A 17564-nucleotide genomic window follows, 5' to 3' on the forward strand; every position below is an offset into this window, starting at 1 on the left:
CGCGCTTCTTTAATTACCTTTCTAGCTGTTCATTACACCCAAATGTCAGGACAGAGCTTTTAAAGCTCTGGCGTAAGCAGAATAAACAGCAAAGAACAAATGCTAACCGAGCTCTACATGACTTCCACGTTCCTAGAAAAAAAAAGGAGGCTTTTCTAAATCCACACCACCGGCCCCAGACCCCACCCCCCACCCCCCCTTTAAACACAGGGGAGTATTTAACAAGTGAAATCTCTCTTTTTCAGCCCTGAGAGACAGAAAGCTGGCCTACTTATGCTACTGACTTCAGAAATACAACTTTTCATTATCCCACATCTTTTACATCATGATCTAAGGCCCTTGCATTTTAATACCACACTTTTATAGGAAGAGTTAATCAGTTTGGAAGGATCAAGGTCTAAAATGTGCAAATAAAACTGACAAAACAAAAAACTTGTTCAAACACTTTTATTTGTTAAAAAACAAAACAAAACAAAACAAAACATATATATTTCCACAATACCTAGAGATCCCAAGTGCCAGTGCGGATGGATGTGAGAGACAGATCAGTGAATCCGACCAAAACACGCAAAGCGAGCGGGTCGGGGAGCTGCGAGGGAGGTGGGGAGGGAGACACGCACCCCGGTACACACCTGTGCCTTGCTTACAATCAGAGGAGCCTGGCTTACGTATATTTTATGACTGGTTAATGCGGCAAGTGAAAGACTACAGGGCTGAATGTAGTTAGTCTATGGAGAGCGGGGTTTTCCTGTTGCAGTGTCAACTAATATTTCCATGTATGCTCTTGGAATGCTCTCTTTTGAACTAGAAGCCCCTAAGTTGATTAATTGCCTTCATTTTCACCCTGTGAGAAAACACAGACAGGAAAACAGTTAAATATTTCCAGTGGAAAACGTACATAAATAAAACCAGGAGAAAAATCAGCGCTGGTAGTCACCACATAAAACCCCATGAGCAGCTACAGAACAATGAGGACCATATGTGGTGCAGAAAACAAATGAATTATCCCTTCCTTCTGGGAACCAGGCACACTCCTGCTGTAACTCAGACCTCTGGGGAAAATTAGGTTGTGATTTCGCATGGGGTGGATGCTGAGCTAACATGGGGCTGGGCTGCCACTGCCACCCATGTCCCGCTGCCGGCTCTGCCTGCCACCCTGCCACGCAGCTTGACACAAGCGCTTGCGCAGCCATGGAGTCAGTCGGACCAGCAGGGCTCGTTTGGGGGACTGGCAGCAGGGGGATGATGGCTGGCGGAGGGTGGGAGGTGCAAGCTGAGACTTTTGGGAGCTTCGGGCACCGTGAAGACAGCCTGAGCTTCAGAGAAGCTGAAAACTGGGGAGTTTGGGTGCTTGCAGTACTGCGGGGCTTGTGAAGCGGGCAGCCAAAGGCCGTAGGACCAAAATCATCAAGGAAATACCACGGGAGAAGCGTTCATCCTTTTAAAGCACCCGTGTTGGACAGTAAGAGGTCATCATCCCTTGTTCAAGAGCTGGAATTGGCCCAGAGGCTGACACTTGACCCAGGGCTTCAAAAGGAGATAGCAGGGAGAATAAAGCAAAAGTTAAAAGAACGAATTTAAATATAGAAAAATCTATCTTGTTAGCCAAAAATCTATAGAAAAATCTAACGTGGTATCTAAGGCTCTTCTAAAGCATGGCTGCAACCAGGAGAAAGCTATTCCATGTGGTGATAAAGCTATAGGTAAGCATTAACTACCGTTTGTGTGTTTATACCCCAACACCAGCCAGCAGTTTGCAGCCTGTCCCTCACAGCAAATTCTTAGTCCCAAAAAAGAAAGAGGCAAAAGCAAGAACTGATGAGGTCAGGTTTTTGTCAAGGAAGTGATGGAACTGGGAATAGCGATGGGCTCCACGTGCAGCAGATCTATAACCACAGAAAACAAAGAGGAGATGGTGCCAGGGAAAACCAGTAACCCAGAAGAGCCCCTGCATGGTCTGAGAGCCCGGGGACCGCGGCATGGCCTTACCTCTCCGCCACCGCCTGTGCTGGCTGCTGGGGCCCCCTCTCCCGCCGCCCCCGGCTGCTCGGGCGGCTGTGGCATGGCCAGGTCCTCCTGCCAAGTCACAAGCGAGACGTTTGTCCTTACCGCTGCGCACAGGGTCACTGCCTCCATCTCAAGGCTCTCTGAGCAGACCGCGCAGGGAGAGTCTGAGCATTACACACGCAAATAAAATGCCAGGTTTAATAGATGGCAGATATTGCCTGAAATCCATTTTTTTGCGTGCAGCTTGTTAGAGCAAATGTCTATGAAATAGCAATTCAATTTCTTACAGTCTCATTTAGGGTCTTTTTCATACAGAGATTCCGTTCTTTTTCTGAAGTTTTCTTCCCTGTCACTGAGACCAGCTTTGACTCCTTCATGTGAACAAATTTGAGAGGAACAAATAAATGTACCCAGAGTAAGACAGGCTATGCCTAGCCTTTCCCCATACTATCTTCCCTACCCTAAATACTCATCACATAGACTAATCCTAATTTCAGATATAGCAGTATTGCAGTGGCATTAATGTCATGCCTCAGATAAAATGTCATTATTAAAGGATAAGCTTTTCTTTGTGTTTGAAGTCCAAGCGTTTTCATAAGCTCTTTGGGTTCTTCCAGCTACCTGCTGACATCTTTCAGCGACCTTTCTATGCAACAAAGAAAAGATTATATTTCCAGGTAATTACTTTAAATGTGATTTGGCCACATGGGAAGTGAAGACAAAAATCTTGACCATACTGGATGTGCACAGGGGGTGGACAGAAAGCAGAAACACACCGTTGTGGAATCAGTCACAAAGAGCCAGGGGAAGCAGGAATAGCAGGACCTTTATAGTCCAGCCCCAAATCACCAGCGAACTTTGCTAAAATTACAGAGCTGCTCTGTTCCCTTTGAGCGCACATCTCCAGCACCGTTCCCAAAATTTTACTCATGAAGTCAGGGCCATCACAGAAGGAACTTGAGACACACATATTACCTACAGGGAAAGTCAATTTTACATGGAAGGGAGATGTAGAATTTGAATTTCAGTATTTTGAAAACGCGAGGCCACTGCTTTCCCTGGTGCCACTGTTGCCGCAGAGCGAATCAAATGCTCCTGTCAAACCTCCTGTAAACAGAACTTTATGCTCCATGTGTTTTGGGGGACTCCACTCTTCCCTTTAAGGCATGTCCTTACTTTCCTGTCCAGTCACAACCGTTCTCATCAGTAGGAGCACACACCTGCTGCTTTTGGGACTGAATTAGGGAAGAGGAGATGACGTGAAATAAAACGGAAAAAATAGACATATTTCAAAGTTACATAGATATAAGGTAGATCCCACGAAATTTAAGCTGGAAATTGGACTTCAGATCCATTTTTGGCAGGAAGGGGAGCCAGGAGACAGAAGCACTGCAACCTGGCCTCAGGATGGAGTCTGAGGCTTTAAAACACTCTACATGCATATAGGACCATATAAAAAGGACTATACTTTATAACTCAACAGGCATGTTAGGTCAAAACAGGTAAATAGCTTCAAACGGTATTCTGAAGCTTTACAAGCAGGTTTTTTGACTTTTAGGTGGAAGGAAAAGAAACCCGCCAGGCAAGCCAACGACAATAGCTGCCACAGCAGGTGCTTCGTAGGTTTTTGCCAGTGGGGTTACCAGCTGCCACGTGAAATCACGAAGGTGAATCAAAGGCAACAACCTAAGGCGCTGAGTTGCCTTGGGAAAACTGGGGGACACCTCATAGGAACACAAGGACAAGTGCAGTGCACTGCATCTTTCTACAGGACATGATCCCCTACCTATTCTTGCTGCGGCCAGGGAGCTCAGCTCTGGTAGATGTCATGGGAACTATCAGGGAAAAGGGGATCCTTTCCTCAGGACACAGCACCCGAGAGTGATGGGTGGGCTGAAGAATCCCTGTTCAGCAATTGTGCTGCTTATTGTATCGCTTTAAATCATGCTCTCTGCCAGGACTCTGCTCCAGAAGGATAAAAGTGACTCCCACCTATTTTTAGAAAGGGAAGCAACCATGTTGCTGGAGAGTGTTTCTAAACTGTGTTTCAGGAACCAGCACAATGGCAGGATGAAGAGGTGTCAGGCTGTGTTAGGGATGTCGCCTCACAGCCTTTTTCTCACACGCTTCCCACCCTGCCCAGAATAGCGAGCACGAGTTGAGGAAGGGTTGCATTCTTCAGCGGGGCGTTAGCCGGCTGGGGATTTCAGTGACTAGATGGGAAACCAATATACAGGAGGACCGTGCGATACAAGGGTCTTCATTTTGGATGAAGAGCCAGAAATTCCTGGGTACCAACCCCAGCTATAACACTGACTCATGGCATGATGCTGGGAAAGAAACAAGGGTGAGAAATCCAGCTTCTCTGGAGGACAGCTATAACTGTGCCATTCCGTTCTGTGTTCATCTCTGCATTAAAAGGGATAAAATGTTCTAAGGGAAAGGCATGTTGCAACTATGAAGTAATTAGCAACGCTCCTCCTGCTCTTAAACAGCAAGCAGATCTCTTTTCCCCCCTCAGGGATTATGTACTGTCTCCAAAAAAAGTATTTTAAATGGAAAAAACCTGATTTAGTGTGTTATGGGCTGCTTTCTTCTGTTTTTTTGGGGGCAAGTTGAATCTTTTTGGATAGAGAAGAGAGAAAAACAATGTAGCTTAACATAATAGTTAAGTGAAACACAAGACCTTAGAATTCATTACGGGAATACTATAGAAATTTTAAAATATCTTTTTGTGTATAAAAATACATTTGTATATAGAACATATACACTATAGAGGATATATATATATAAAATTCAGTATTTCACTAAGGTTATGAAACACAGTTACATGTTCAGATAACACTAATGAAAATCTTGACAAATTAGGGTGTGCCGTTTATAAAAATATTCCCGCGCAATGTTAAGAGGACTTAAACAGAGTGTACTATAGGCTTCTGGCTTCAGATATTTTAATACGTTTTTTCAAAAAAAGATTTTTAAAGTCCACAGATTTTGCAAAAAAAATTGCAATCTGATTCTTTAGGTTTGTCTGTTTCACAGATTCTATGAAATTCCTTTTTTCAGCTCAGTGCCTGTGTTTTATGTTCTGCTGGCTGAGTCCATATGTGAAAAGGAATTTATATTTTTATCCACATCATGTTATAGGCCAGTGATTTTTTTTCCCACTACCCCCAAAAATCCCGAGATAAACAACCTTATCAAGATTATCTTTCCTATCTAACAAAGAAAGCGTACAGAATCTAAATATTGGATGCTGGAACATTACTTATCAAAACCTCAACAAATTCACTGGCAAGCAAGATTTCTTTATTATTATTATTATTATTTTAAGGCTGTGAAACCGGAGAGGTTCTCTGGCAACCTAATCTGCTACAAATTTAACAGCCTGCAATGAGACATCAATTGCATAAGGCGGAGAAGGGTTCAGCCCCCTGTAGTGCTCTTGACCTTGGGTGCTGGAGCAAAAGCAATGCTGCTTGGCAGCATCCCCAAACCACTCCCTTGTTAGTCCTCAGGCAACCTGACAGGTCCCATGGACGGGCTGTCCTGGGCGGGTTTCGGGCTCAATGTGCTCAGAGTGATGCTGACAGCTCTGACTAAGAGGTTAACCCGTGATTAAAGCGAGTGGACCCACCGGCAGGCGCGCATGATACCTGCCTTACCCTACAAATCCAGGTGGACTCTTGGGGTCGCTTTGTTTTCATCCACCTCACAGACAGACTTTCTTAGGGTTTCCTGGGGCTGCTTATACAAATAATATGTATTTAATAATGTTTACATTATTATCCGATGGGATTACTGGGGCACAACCTTTAGCCACGAAGCGCACACATGCACACCGAGTCTTGTAGACTTCAAGGCTTCACCAGTGCCACTGACACAGCTGTTCTGCATCTGAAAAATGTACACCTGGATGCACTAAGGAGACTGAGAGGGAAGCACAGAAAAAGTGCCTGTAGGCAGAGTACCCCACTCCACGCTGCTTTTGCAGTCTTCCTTGCTCCATGGGATGCTGGAGGATACCACTGGGATGCATCACTGCATCAGTGAAGTACAGTGAAGCTTGAATACAAAGGGGAAGAATTTTGACTGTTTATTCTACTGAGTTGCAAGGTAGTTCAGCTGTTGATGTCCCAGCTCCTCCTGCTTAGCAGCTTTGCCCTCGGTGGCCTCTGATGCCCTTGGTTGCTCTCCTCTACTGCCACTTGCCCTGCCCAAACTAACTCAAACAAAGAGGTCACTCATCAGTTTCTGCTTCTAATTCCTTTGGTGTGACTGTCTTAGCATCAGTGGTGTCGCAGGGTTTAAGCGAACAGAATTAAGGCCACGAACATCAACTGTTTGCATTCAAAATGTGCGGCTGTTACGAAAGCGATAAGCTGTGGTACGGGCGCAGTACACGTGCGCCAGATCAAGCGCAGAGAGAAACGATGTGATCCAACGGACACACCCGGCAGTTGCACGTAACTGACAACTGCTCAAATCATTCATGGAGTGAAATAAAAATAAAAAGGATCAAACCCAATTCAAAGTGACAGAGCCATGAACTGACAACTAAACCATATAAAAACTGACAAGGCAAATAGATCTAAAGGGAAGAGCTAGGTGGAGGGTGTAGGGAAGCATCAGCTCCGGGGGAAATACCTCCAGTCCCTGAGGGATATTTTGTGAAAGAGAGAGTGTGTGTGTGTGTACATACATGTGCTTGTTCCCAACCACGTGGTGTCTGCAATGCAGCAAACTTTGTGCTGTGTCATGCAGATGAAGAATTAATCCTCTTCTAAGACAGGGGTATTTAGTGGATGGTTATCTCACTGAAATCTCTTAATATTCACCCCAGGGACTGGCATGGGTGCACAGCCACAGAAAAAACACATTACCGATAGGTCTTGTTCCTTTGTGTATCAGAAAAATTGTGGAGGGTTTATAATCTTTTAAGTTATGTATTTTTTAGTTAATCCTTAAAAACTCCTCCAAATCAGTCAACGCCATCTTGTATTCAGTTAGCAGTGACCAGGCCAGTGCCAAAGCCCTACTAGATGACACCAACACTACTCAAGGTTGCTCTCACCTGGTGCTTGGCACCCCTCCACGCGGTAGAGTTACTTCAGCCCCATTTTCTTCTGCCTGGCTCCGAATGCTCCCACCGAGGAAAGCAAGGAGCAGCGGGCTGCCAACCGCCCCATGTGTGTCCATATTTCAGTGCCTGCCACGTTCCACAAAGGGCTGAGTTCTTCCCCATGGCCAAAGTCACCGTCTGATACACCCGCAGGGCTCAGCCGCCCTGCAGCTGCTGCCCCGAGCAAAACTTAATCCAGAATCCTTAGAGTTCTCTGCTCCTTGCTAGTATGTGCCTGCCGCTGATCCCCGCTGTCAGATGCACAGATGAAATGTCAACAAGCTCTCCGTAATTGACATTAATACTGGGAACGCTCAGCTGGGGACGTGCCTCGTAGGCCACTCGACTCCCCAGATTTGAGTCAGCCCGTGGCACTGCTCAGTGCCATGCATTCACACACATCCCCTGGGCTTTGGACAACCCTTCCATAAAGTCAGCAGGGAACAACACTGGACATAGTTGAAAACAGAAATAAGACATTAGCAAATGCTGTTTGCGATTAGAAAGGAGGAGGACTGGATATAACAGCTCTCTCAGACTTCAGCGGCTGAAACACTTGTGTATATTTCCAGGATATATATTGCATATATTATGCAAAATTATAACAGTAGGTATGTATTTTTTTAAACATCTAACTGCTACACCTTATCACTCTTCTCAGTGTATCTCCAGTGGGTCTCTCGCATGCAGTACAGTGCCCGGTGCTGCTCTTGGCAGCCTCTGGCTGTGTTTCCATTAGCAAGTTATGCAGCACAATAGGAGCAGAGAAAACAGCTGGTGCCAAGAGCCCAGCACAACCCCTCCACTCCAGTCAGAGCCCTCCCTCTGGAGCAGCTCTGGCTCCGTGGCATTAACCGTTAGCAGTTGGGATGCACTCAGTGTGCACACGGAGCTCAATCTTCCGTGTCATTGCTATCCAAAAAGTATCTAGCGGATGCAACTGAAGTGTGGTGAGTGAGGATGACTACAAGATCCGCACTGCTAATCCAAGCTGAACTAAACCAGTGGAGTAATGACCCCTCTCTTTCCCAGAAGGAAGCGTTCTGTCTAGATCTCTTTCCTCTGTGACTTCTTTTGCCTTGCTTTTCTCCTCCCGCTTTCATTCTGCTGCCCACATCTGCTATCCAGCATGACATTGTGATACTGTATCCAAAGAAATTTCCCTCATTTAGCCTACCCTTTTTTATTTCTTGATCAAACCCTATTTTAACTCCAAGCAGGCAGACGTCAACAGAAGATGCCAGAACAGTTCAGAAGCTTAATACTTTAACCCTCTGGAAAACCCACAGCTTTTTTTACATTGCCTGCAGTCTGCATAACCTAGAACTATTACTAGGGTGAAGGAATCACTGATTTTCTAAGGGACTCCCTGCACAAGGATGGAAACTGAAAACATCTAAACTGGTTTGAGCTCTGAAATTATCACCTTTAAATTGTAGCTCACCAGTCTTGGGGGGGGGGGCTCACTTAGGATGAAAGGGGAAGAGGATTGCTGCTGCTCAGTCCTTGCCAGACGGAGAGACAGTTTGGTATCTGCAAGATGGATTCCTACCATCAGCAAATTCCTAGCTCTCCCGGGTCAACTACCCCATGCCCCATGGAGTTAGGAATCACTGTTTGCACTCCTGCAGCCGAACTGCCGTGTCCTGTGGGAATAGAGATTAATCTTATCCCAAGAGCTTAGCAGAAATTCTGTATCTGCCCTTTTCACATGCTTTCAGGAGGACATTTTGCGTCACTTGTAGCTGGTGTTCTCCTCTTTTGTTAGGCTATTCTCTCAGGATTTATATGGCATGTAGAAGTTTTGTTTCACATCACAATGTGTTTACGTGCAGGTCAGGAAGTTCATCGGCCAGCCATCTGAACAATTAAAACAATTTTGGCCTCGCTTTGCTTTGATTCTGGGTTTGGGTTTGCTGTGACTCATCTAACTCATGTCGCTATCAATGCCACGGCCCACAGCTCTCTGAAGAGGGGAAACGCAGCCAGGCTTACCAAAGAGCTGCCAAATATTATCCCAACGTCCCGTACAATCGCTTGCTGTTCGTTACCACTCAGTGAAAGCACCTTTCCTAATTATCAGCTTTGCCTTCATCTAGGGAGTTGTTCTGATCCTTCACATGCCCCTTAATCCCCTCAATTTGAAGCAACACGGTTTGTCAAATCAGGCTGGAGGACAGAAGATGCCTTGTCCGAATCTGGCTTAATCCGCGGACAATTTGGGTCACGAGGCCTTTATCAACAAGCGCTTGGTGGCTGTCAAAATCAGCAGCGGGCAGAGTGGGAGGGTCGGGCTCCCCGCCGGGACCGGCTTTGCCTGAGCTGCTGCTGCCCTCTGCCGCCCGCGGGGCTGCCGGGGGCCCACGCTCCCACCGAGCTCCCACACCTTCACGCCCGCCACCCCACAGCTCCCGCTCCCACCGAGCTCCCACACCTTCACGCCCGCCACCCCACAGCTCCCGCTCCGGCCAGGTGCTCGCTGCCGCCTGCCCGCATTTCTGCTCAAGTCCCTGGGAAAAACGCTTTCCACATTCACAAGAAAACAGGGAGCCAGGCTCTTGGCAGCAGTGCCCGCTGATGGGACAAGAGGCGATGGGCACAAATTGCTTAACGTGTCTGTCTGAACACGAGAAAACACTTTTTTTTCTTTCCTGTGAGAATGGTCAGACACCGGCACAGGCTACCCGTGGATATCATGGAGTCTCCCTCCATGGAGATACGCAACACCCAGCTGGACACCGTAGCGGGCAACCTGCTCTCAGTGATGCCAAGGAGGCTGGACTAGATGATCTGGAGTAGTCCCTTCCAAACTAAACAATTCTGCAGTTGTATTAGCCATCACACAATAATTCGTATTAGCCATCATACAATAATATTCAGCATTATACAAAAGCAGGTATTGCTGAAAACCTCTCACTGAATACGAAAAACTATCGACTGTAAATGTTTGCAAGCATTTTAAGTGTAATCCAAAGACAATTCTTCTGCCCCGCACATCACCAAAGAAACACACATACCTTTTTTACGACTCCTGTAGTGGCCACAATGGTCTCTGCTCCTTCTACAGTCTTGTTTGCCACTGTGTTCACGCTGGCTACAACAGCTTCTCCCACCACGTTGGCCTGCTCTTTGGTCTTCTCAGCAACTGGGGTTTCAACAAAAGCAGAAAGTCAACAAGCTAGGCACTGGCAAAAGGCAGTCATGTTCACAGGGACAACAGAACGATTGCACCGAGGTAAGAGAGGAAATCGGCCCTGCTACAGTCCCTATTCGGATTTTTTATAAGCGATCGCATCTGAATTTAAATCATGTTTGTGAGGGTTTTGTCTGACTCAAAATGCTGCCCGGAGAGCAGCACTGCAGCCTGTCAGTCTTTGCAGGCAACTGGAGAATGAAAAATTCACTGTAAGATACTAAGAGACAATCGTGCAAATAAGGCATTTTGCATTGCAGGCACGCATGACCTCTCTCTGGGTACCTTCTGTTTGACTTAATACACCTGGGCAGAAAACCCAAAAAGTAATCATCATGAAATTCTCCAGGGCAAGGATCCATTCATCTCTGCACAGGAGTCTCCCAAAAGACCACAGCTTTGGCTCGACAGGATGTTCTGTAATAAATCTCCGCATGCTGGGCAGAACTCCCGACATTGTGAAACGTCTAAATTGCAGTGAACCATCTGAGTCTGCCAAGTAACGTTTGCTAGGTATTTCTGACCTGCTCGACCGATATTTTCTCCCACCCATGTGCACTGCCAATACCAGACCCTGACCCACCACTCCTGGCAAGCCTCCTCCATTCATCAAATGGAAGGTCACGCAGCTCAGCGGTGTCCCCCACTGACGTTGTATTTGGCAGGAGCAATCGCCTTATCAAGAGGGCCAGCAGCACATCACAGATTTCCACATCTCTCTCAGGGCTGTGCTCTTACCTGAGGTCACACTTTGCACTACGCCTTCCTTGGTTTTGGTACCTGTGAAAGGAAACACAAGGTCCATCAGTGCGACAGGGCAAAGAACCCCTTGGTTTCTGGACATGGACAAGGACAGCTTTCTGCTCTTACAAGGTGCAGCAAGGAGCCGTGGTGCTGCCAGCACCTTCCTGCTAAGACATGAGCCATTTGTAGAGCCCGAAGAAGGGACCAGCTTCTTTCCCCAATAAAGCCAACGAGTACTTTTGTGTTGGGAGTTGGATAACTTCAGCTGCAAAGTGTCTGGAGGTGCCTAGATCTAAAAAATCTTGATTATACCATGCTGAAGTACAAAAAATTGACCCTGAAATATTTCCAAAATGAACAGTTGAGTGGAGGTAAAGCAGTGCTGAGCTGATTTTTAAAATGAATGTATATTAAGTCATCTCATAAAATCTCACCTACTTCAGTCTTTCAAGACAAGGAGTCGCATCTGTGACTCTCCCCTGCATTTTGGCAGGTTACTTGGCTGCAATGGTCATTTAAAGCTCATTCTGTACCTGTAATAAAGACTCTGGAGAAACCTGAGGCTGAATTTATAGAACCACCATCCACTTGCTACATACCTGCTTACTAGATTCCAGTTTCAGTGCCTCAGCCTGCTTGCAGTGATACACAGAATGCAGATGTTTTTATCGCACGTTATGAAAGCACACCATATGTATGCTTACATTGTAATTTATCTTGCTGTTCTCTAGGCTAACAGGATGTGAGGGCATTCAGTTTGCAACGCAAATAGCCCTTAAGGAATAATTAATCTCTGCGGTTTTCCTCCAAGCCTGAAGTGACTTTCTATACATCCCTTCTATTTGCATACTGCAGCACGTACATTAAATCATACAGTAGGTGGGCAGCCCCACATAACTAGACGCTTTTCCACACTACAAAAATAAAGGAACAAATTAATCTCTGTTGGGAGTTAAATAAACGCAACCCAGAAGGTGCCACTGGTCCCACTACTGTATTTTGTACGTCATCTGCATCTATACAGGCTCTTTTCAGGTTTCCCAGACTGATAAAAGAAAAGGATTTTTTATGGCCAGCTGTCAAAATGACAGAAATAGAGCACCAGACAGATCTTTTACTCCAGAGGTACTACAGCATCCATGGGTGTGGTGGGAGCAATCAGCTACCAACCACTCATTAAACAGCCTGAAAAGCAAAACAGGTGCAGCACCCTGATAGCAACAGATCCAGCCCAGCACTGTTCTGCCTGATACATGTCATGTATTATTGAATGTAATTCTCAATTGTTGATTTATTTTGGTGGTTGCAATTGTTGCCTGGGGCAAAGCAAAGCTGTTCTACTACAATATGCCCTTAACATTTCACTCCACCCTCCTGAACTGTGTTAAAACTGAAGTCTTCATGCTTTCCACTTGTTACTGCTTTAAACTGCAGTTCCTAATGGTGCACGATACGCATGCACTGCTGTAGCCTGGATTTAATAATGATGCCCGTCATATAGAAATGTGTACAGAAGCACAGCAGAGAGCAGAGCAGATGCAAGTCTCAAGCCATGAGCATGAGCTCCTGAATGGGCCAAACGCACACAGTTCAATTCAGACGCCCTCCTGCTCCAGCTTCACTCCCAGTGCCATGCCAGTAAAAGACTGCCACAATACTGATTTGACATGCAAGATTCTGTCACATCAGGTGCAGATGCTCAGCCCTTTGCAGTTTTTTGGCCAAAGAGCAGTTGTTAGGTAAACAAAGTCTGTATTTTGCTGTACTAGCCTCGCATACGCTTTTAGTTTTGCAGTGAGTGTGCTTAGTGGGACAAGAACTGTACTTCTGTGTATTTTTTTTACCAGACTTTTGCTTTAAGATGACTATTCTGGCTCAGTTCTTTTGCAGGGGGAGGGGTGCAGGTGGGTACCATCTTTTCTGATGGAAAACAATTCCAGAAAGGAGGGATACGGGCAGACAAAAAAACCACTCGAATCCACGACAGAAGCAACGGCATTGGGAAGTGCCACCGCTGCAGCCTGGGGAGAGCTTGCCTCATCTTCCGAACCCAGCCTCCCGGCCACACCCAATGACTCAGGCTCAGCATCCATTATGCACCACATGAAACCTGACCTTCCGGCCGGCTGGTACCCTTGCCAGCAACCCACATCTGTTGAATCAGAAAGCAATCACCTGATGCTCAATCTCATTTCACTCATTAGTCCTTGCCAGCATGCAGCTTGTGTACACAGAATTAAAAGTGCACGCATCCTGCCTCTCCAGAGTGCTGCAAGTCATCTGAAACAGCTTTGGTGTCACAAGGGTGTGACCAAGGTGGTGGAGAGCCACGCAGTGGGAAAAGGTTTAGAGTAGAAAAGGATATTATGGTGTGCTGCAAGTCCTGCAGGAGTTCGTGCTGGAGTCCCTTCCTTGGGGCGACATGTGTAGTCAAAAGCTGTTCTGGAAAACTAGAAGTGCGTTCTTTGTTGAGGCTTCCTGAACTACAGTATTAAGCAGTACTAATTACCTTATACTCAATACTCAGATGCAGCTTTGCATTAACTTTGTTAACAAACTTCAGCATCACTCATCCCCCTGTTCAAACCAAATAAAAAAAGACAGCCCATTGAATCAACCGCTGGATATACATTAACTGCGCAAGGATGCACTCCCACTTTGGTACACCCCGAGACTGTTACCATTCGGAGAGCAGACTGTGATTTTGCTAACTGCAAAGGTGGCCCGTGCTACGGGATTTCTCCCTCTCTTTTCGTGCACCCTCTTCTCTGCCCTACCTGTTCAGCAAGCCACGTGGCAGGGCAGGAGCATCCCAGGCTCACGACTGCCCCGGCGACGGCAGCATCTGTAACCAGCCCAGCTGTGAACCGCATTGCAGTGTTAGCACAGGAGGGAGGCATCTCCAGCTCTGGCACAGGTTGTGGGAACTAAACCTGCATGGCTCAGAGGGGAGGGACGAGGTGGCCGCAGTGCCCCGATGACACTGCTCCAGGCAGATGCCTCTGAACAAGCATTATTTTTTTCTCCTGGGGCTGCAGCAAGTGACCCACCAGATGTGGTGGTTGTTACCAGACATCTGGAATCCTCCTTGGAGAGTCAGCAAGGAGTTAACGCAAACCTGAATAAGTATCAGGGATCCACTTCATCCATCCCAGGTTTTGGGTTTTTTTTCCTCCCTTTCCTGATGTTCTGAAAAGACCCTCAAGCTTTTATACAAGTATTATTTTCTCCTATAACAGCAGCCAAACATTCAGGTTGCGTCACATAACGCTCTAGACCAAGCTGCTTCCTTCTGGAAAGGAAGGAGCAGGAAAGGAACAGTTCAGTTCTCTGATTAACCCTTCATGTGGCACAGAGAAACGGCAGCACAAACAACAGACTAATCATTCCAGTTTTAATCGATATACCTGGCCTCCACCTTCTCTGCTTATTTAGGAAACGATTCCCTGAGCTAATCAGCATCTGGCCTTTACTTTTCCTGCCTGTGCAAGACTGAATTTTGCCTGAAAGGCTGAGCAGCCCCCAGTATGCAACAGGAACTGAATCAGCCCCAAGGCAGGGTACTATCCAGTGCATGACTGGGCAGGAATTGGCGGTATACCAATAATCCAAAACAAACAAACAAACTGGGGAAAAAAAAAAAAAAAAAAAAAAAAAGGAGAAAGCACTTAACCTTTCCCTTGATCCTTATTTCATCCTCATTAAGAGATTTACGTTTTAAGAAAGCTTTTAGAAAACTTCGTTGAAGAGGTTAGAATCTCATAAGCAGACTGCACCTCATGGCTATGCAAAAATGAAAGCCAGGTCACAGTATGGAGACATACAACATGACTGAACAGAGATGTTAGGACTTATGTATAAAATTTGGAATAACCCTTTCTGACATCACTCAGACTAGGCAGCAGCTGGAGCAGTAGCAATGCCACAATTTGACACCTACATGTGACGTTTTGCAGACTGGTGTTTCAATTACTGTACTTAGTTTAATTACTTACAGGGATGCTGTTTACCTTTTTTCTTGGGAGTCAGCTTCAAATTGAAATGTGAACTGTTACATCTGTTCATTTACAGCATGCCAAGAGCTGAGTATTTAAAAATTTGGGATGAAGACCTTACCAGACCTGTTACATGTAAAATCTGTATTTCATTTATGATGTACAAGTACGTAGCTGTAGCTATTGTCAACAGAGCTGTTTTAAATATAGCAGCTACATACAGCTGTGGATGGTGCAGCACGATAACAGGAAGAGCCTGCATGTAAACTTTCCTGCTAAAAAAAACCCTCTCCCACATCTAGCAGACATAAAAAGCTGCGTGAAGTACAGTAATCAGCAGCAAGGTTATCAGTCTTGGGAACCTAAGACTTTGTAGGTTTTATAGTATCTGGAATAGCCGACCATCCAGCCATATAATTGCATGTGCTAGATAGTGGAGATAGCGGGTTTCAAGGGTGACCTTCAAAGGGAAGGTTTCTGAAACAGCACATTAACTGCGCGAGGTCTCCAGGCAGGACATCAGACGTGCTGTTTTCCAGATCCTATCCTTTAGGGAAAATGAATCCGAGCGTCTCTTGTAAAGCAAGATTAACGCATGCATAGGGAACGAAACAGGTCGGTAAACAAGAGGGGATTTCAGGATAAAATGGTACGTTTGTGGGGGAAACAGATGCATCCTGCAACCCCCAGTTAATAACGCTGCTAGCTTCTCTCGGGGACCTCCTCAGCGTGTCTCAGGTGAGGTGAGGCGGAGACCAGCAGTGCTCAGATGCTTGGAGCATGACTGACTCCCCCTGCAATCAGTGAGCAGTCAGAACAGAAACCTTCCACCTGGGCACCTGCTCCTTAACATTGCATTAGTTCTGCCTCCCCTCAGGCAGTATCTTGAGTCTATGTATAATTTACAGCCGGGGAAACTGAGGCACGGGCAGGATGTGGCACCCCAGGCTTACATGGCCACTCTGTGACAGAGCTGAGGATGTTATCCAGACCTCCTGATGTTCACTCCCAAGCTTTAGCCACAATATAATTTCCCCAGACTTTCCCAGAGACAGTCTATGCGGCAGTCTGTGCTCAAATGTAGATTGAAAATTGTTCTCTCTTACCTACATACATCACCCCTTCTTTAGTCTTCTCTGCAGCCTCCGTCACCCCCTGCTTGGTCTTTTCTGCAGCAGCCACCACACCTTCTTTAGCAATGGAGAAACCTTTCTTAAAGACATCCATTCTTGTTGCTTGCTAGGGTAATACCTGGGTGATGTGAGTGAGGGACAGCAGCAGAAAGCACCTCAAGACTGGGACTGCAATATGCAGCCTCACCCTCGGCAGATACTCTGTTTCTCTGCCGGTCTCTGCCTTTCCTCTTACTTCTCCGCTGGACGAAGGCAGTGTGGCAAACCTCGCAGCTCTTGCCGGCTCTTATTGATGAAGTGTGCTGCAGTGTAGCCAATGCCTGTGAACAGCTGATACTGAAATATTAATGATATGGATCTGCTCGGGAAGATTTAAGAAGGGAGGGGGGAGAGGACGATGGCATCAGTAGGTAAGGGACTGTCTGGAAAATTTCCAGACAGATAAAGCTTTTAAGATGTGCTGCAATGCTCTCACTCAAGGATGCTTTCATGTGAAGAGGGAGACTTTTTATCTGAGGAGCTGAGATCCTGAAAGGGCATCTCCCCGGGGGTGCAGCAGGAGGCAAACACAAGCTCTCCAGGGTTCCCGGGGGGGGGGGGGGGGGGGGGGGGGGGGGCGGGGGGGCGGGCACATAAAGCTGGTAGTGTTTCTAGCAAACAGGGTCAGGTTTCTTCGTCTGGCAGTTACCAGAACCCACTTTGCACAAAACAGTAACGAGGACGTTATTTCTAGTAAATACCAAGAGAAAAAGGGAACCAGCTAAGGCTTGGTGCTCAAGTGAAGGGAGCTAGAAGTCCCACTTGCCATGTTTGTCAAGTCTGAAGGCGTTCAGTATAAAACACGGGTTTTGCACGGCTGCACATCCCACTGCAATGGCTCATTTCTGAAAAATCAGATGCCTGTTGGGGGAAATCCTGCTTCCTAGTTCTCCGAGTTGCTGTAGACAGACCTCTGCTCTGCCACTGCAGGGTGAGCTGACGTTTTCCACTGACGCCATCACTCACGTCGGAGCTCTGTGCTGCAGAGCACAGTGGGGTGAGAAAATCATCCAGCAGAGAACTCTTACAGCTTGCACAGAGGATCCATCCAGCCTCAAGGACTCGCCAGGAAAAACTACAAAAACATACGATCATTAATCACAGTTGGATATCCTAATGTGCTTTAAAGTTAAACTCAAGATAAATTCTTTTCTGAAATAAATCCCAAGTGGCCCAAACCAGCTGTTGTCCCGCTAGCAAACCGAAATTCAGAGCAAGCACCTGTGAAAGCAATTGCTGGTGCAACAAGGTGGTTATTTATATATTTTTTTTAACAGTGCCATATCTGAGACTATGGAAGCCATGGAGCATTGGCCTCCGAGCACAAACCC

The 17564-nt window shown here is 46.4% G+C and overlaps 1 protein-coding gene across 1 annotated transcript; it reads right to left on the bottom strand.

The window, feature by feature from the left end:
• Positions 1–431: 431 nt before the first annotated feature.
• SNCG (synuclein gamma) lies at positions 432–16498 on the bottom strand. The gene is made up of 5 exons (XM_005236739.3): positions 16168–16498; positions 11061–11102; positions 10147–10274; positions 1990–2076; positions 432–844 (listed from the first exon to the last, which is right to left on the bottom strand). Exons 1-5 carry the CDS (start codon positions 16286–16288, stop codon positions 824–826), a joined length of 399 nt encoding a protein of 132 aa, XP_005236796.1. The 5' UTR covers positions 16289–16498; the 3' UTR covers positions 432–823.
• Between the last annotated feature and the right edge of the window lie 1066 nt (positions 16499–17564).

The sequence above is a fragment of the Falco peregrinus genome, chromosome 1 (assembly GCF_023634155.1).
Source record: "Falco peregrinus isolate bFalPer1 chromosome 1, bFalPer1.pri, whole genome shotgun sequence".
Classification (NCBI taxonomy): Eukaryota; Metazoa; Chordata; class Aves; order Falconiformes; family Falconidae; genus Falco; species Falco peregrinus.

Excerpts from the sequence above, each read along its gene's own strand:
- SNCG (XM_005236739.3), bottom strand. The coding sequence starts at position 16,288 with ATGGATGTCTTTAAGAAAGGTTTCTCCATTGCTAAAGAAGGTGTGGTG. Across the intron at positions 10,275-11,060 it reads AGTGCAAAGTGTGACCTCAG|TTGCTGAGAAGACCAAAGAG; the intron begins GTAAGAGCACAG and ends TTGAAACCCCAG. Across the intron at positions 845-1,989 it reads GCACAGGCGGTGGCGGAGAG|GGTGAAAATGAAGGCAATTA; the intron begins GTAAGGCCATGC and ends GTTTTCTCACAG.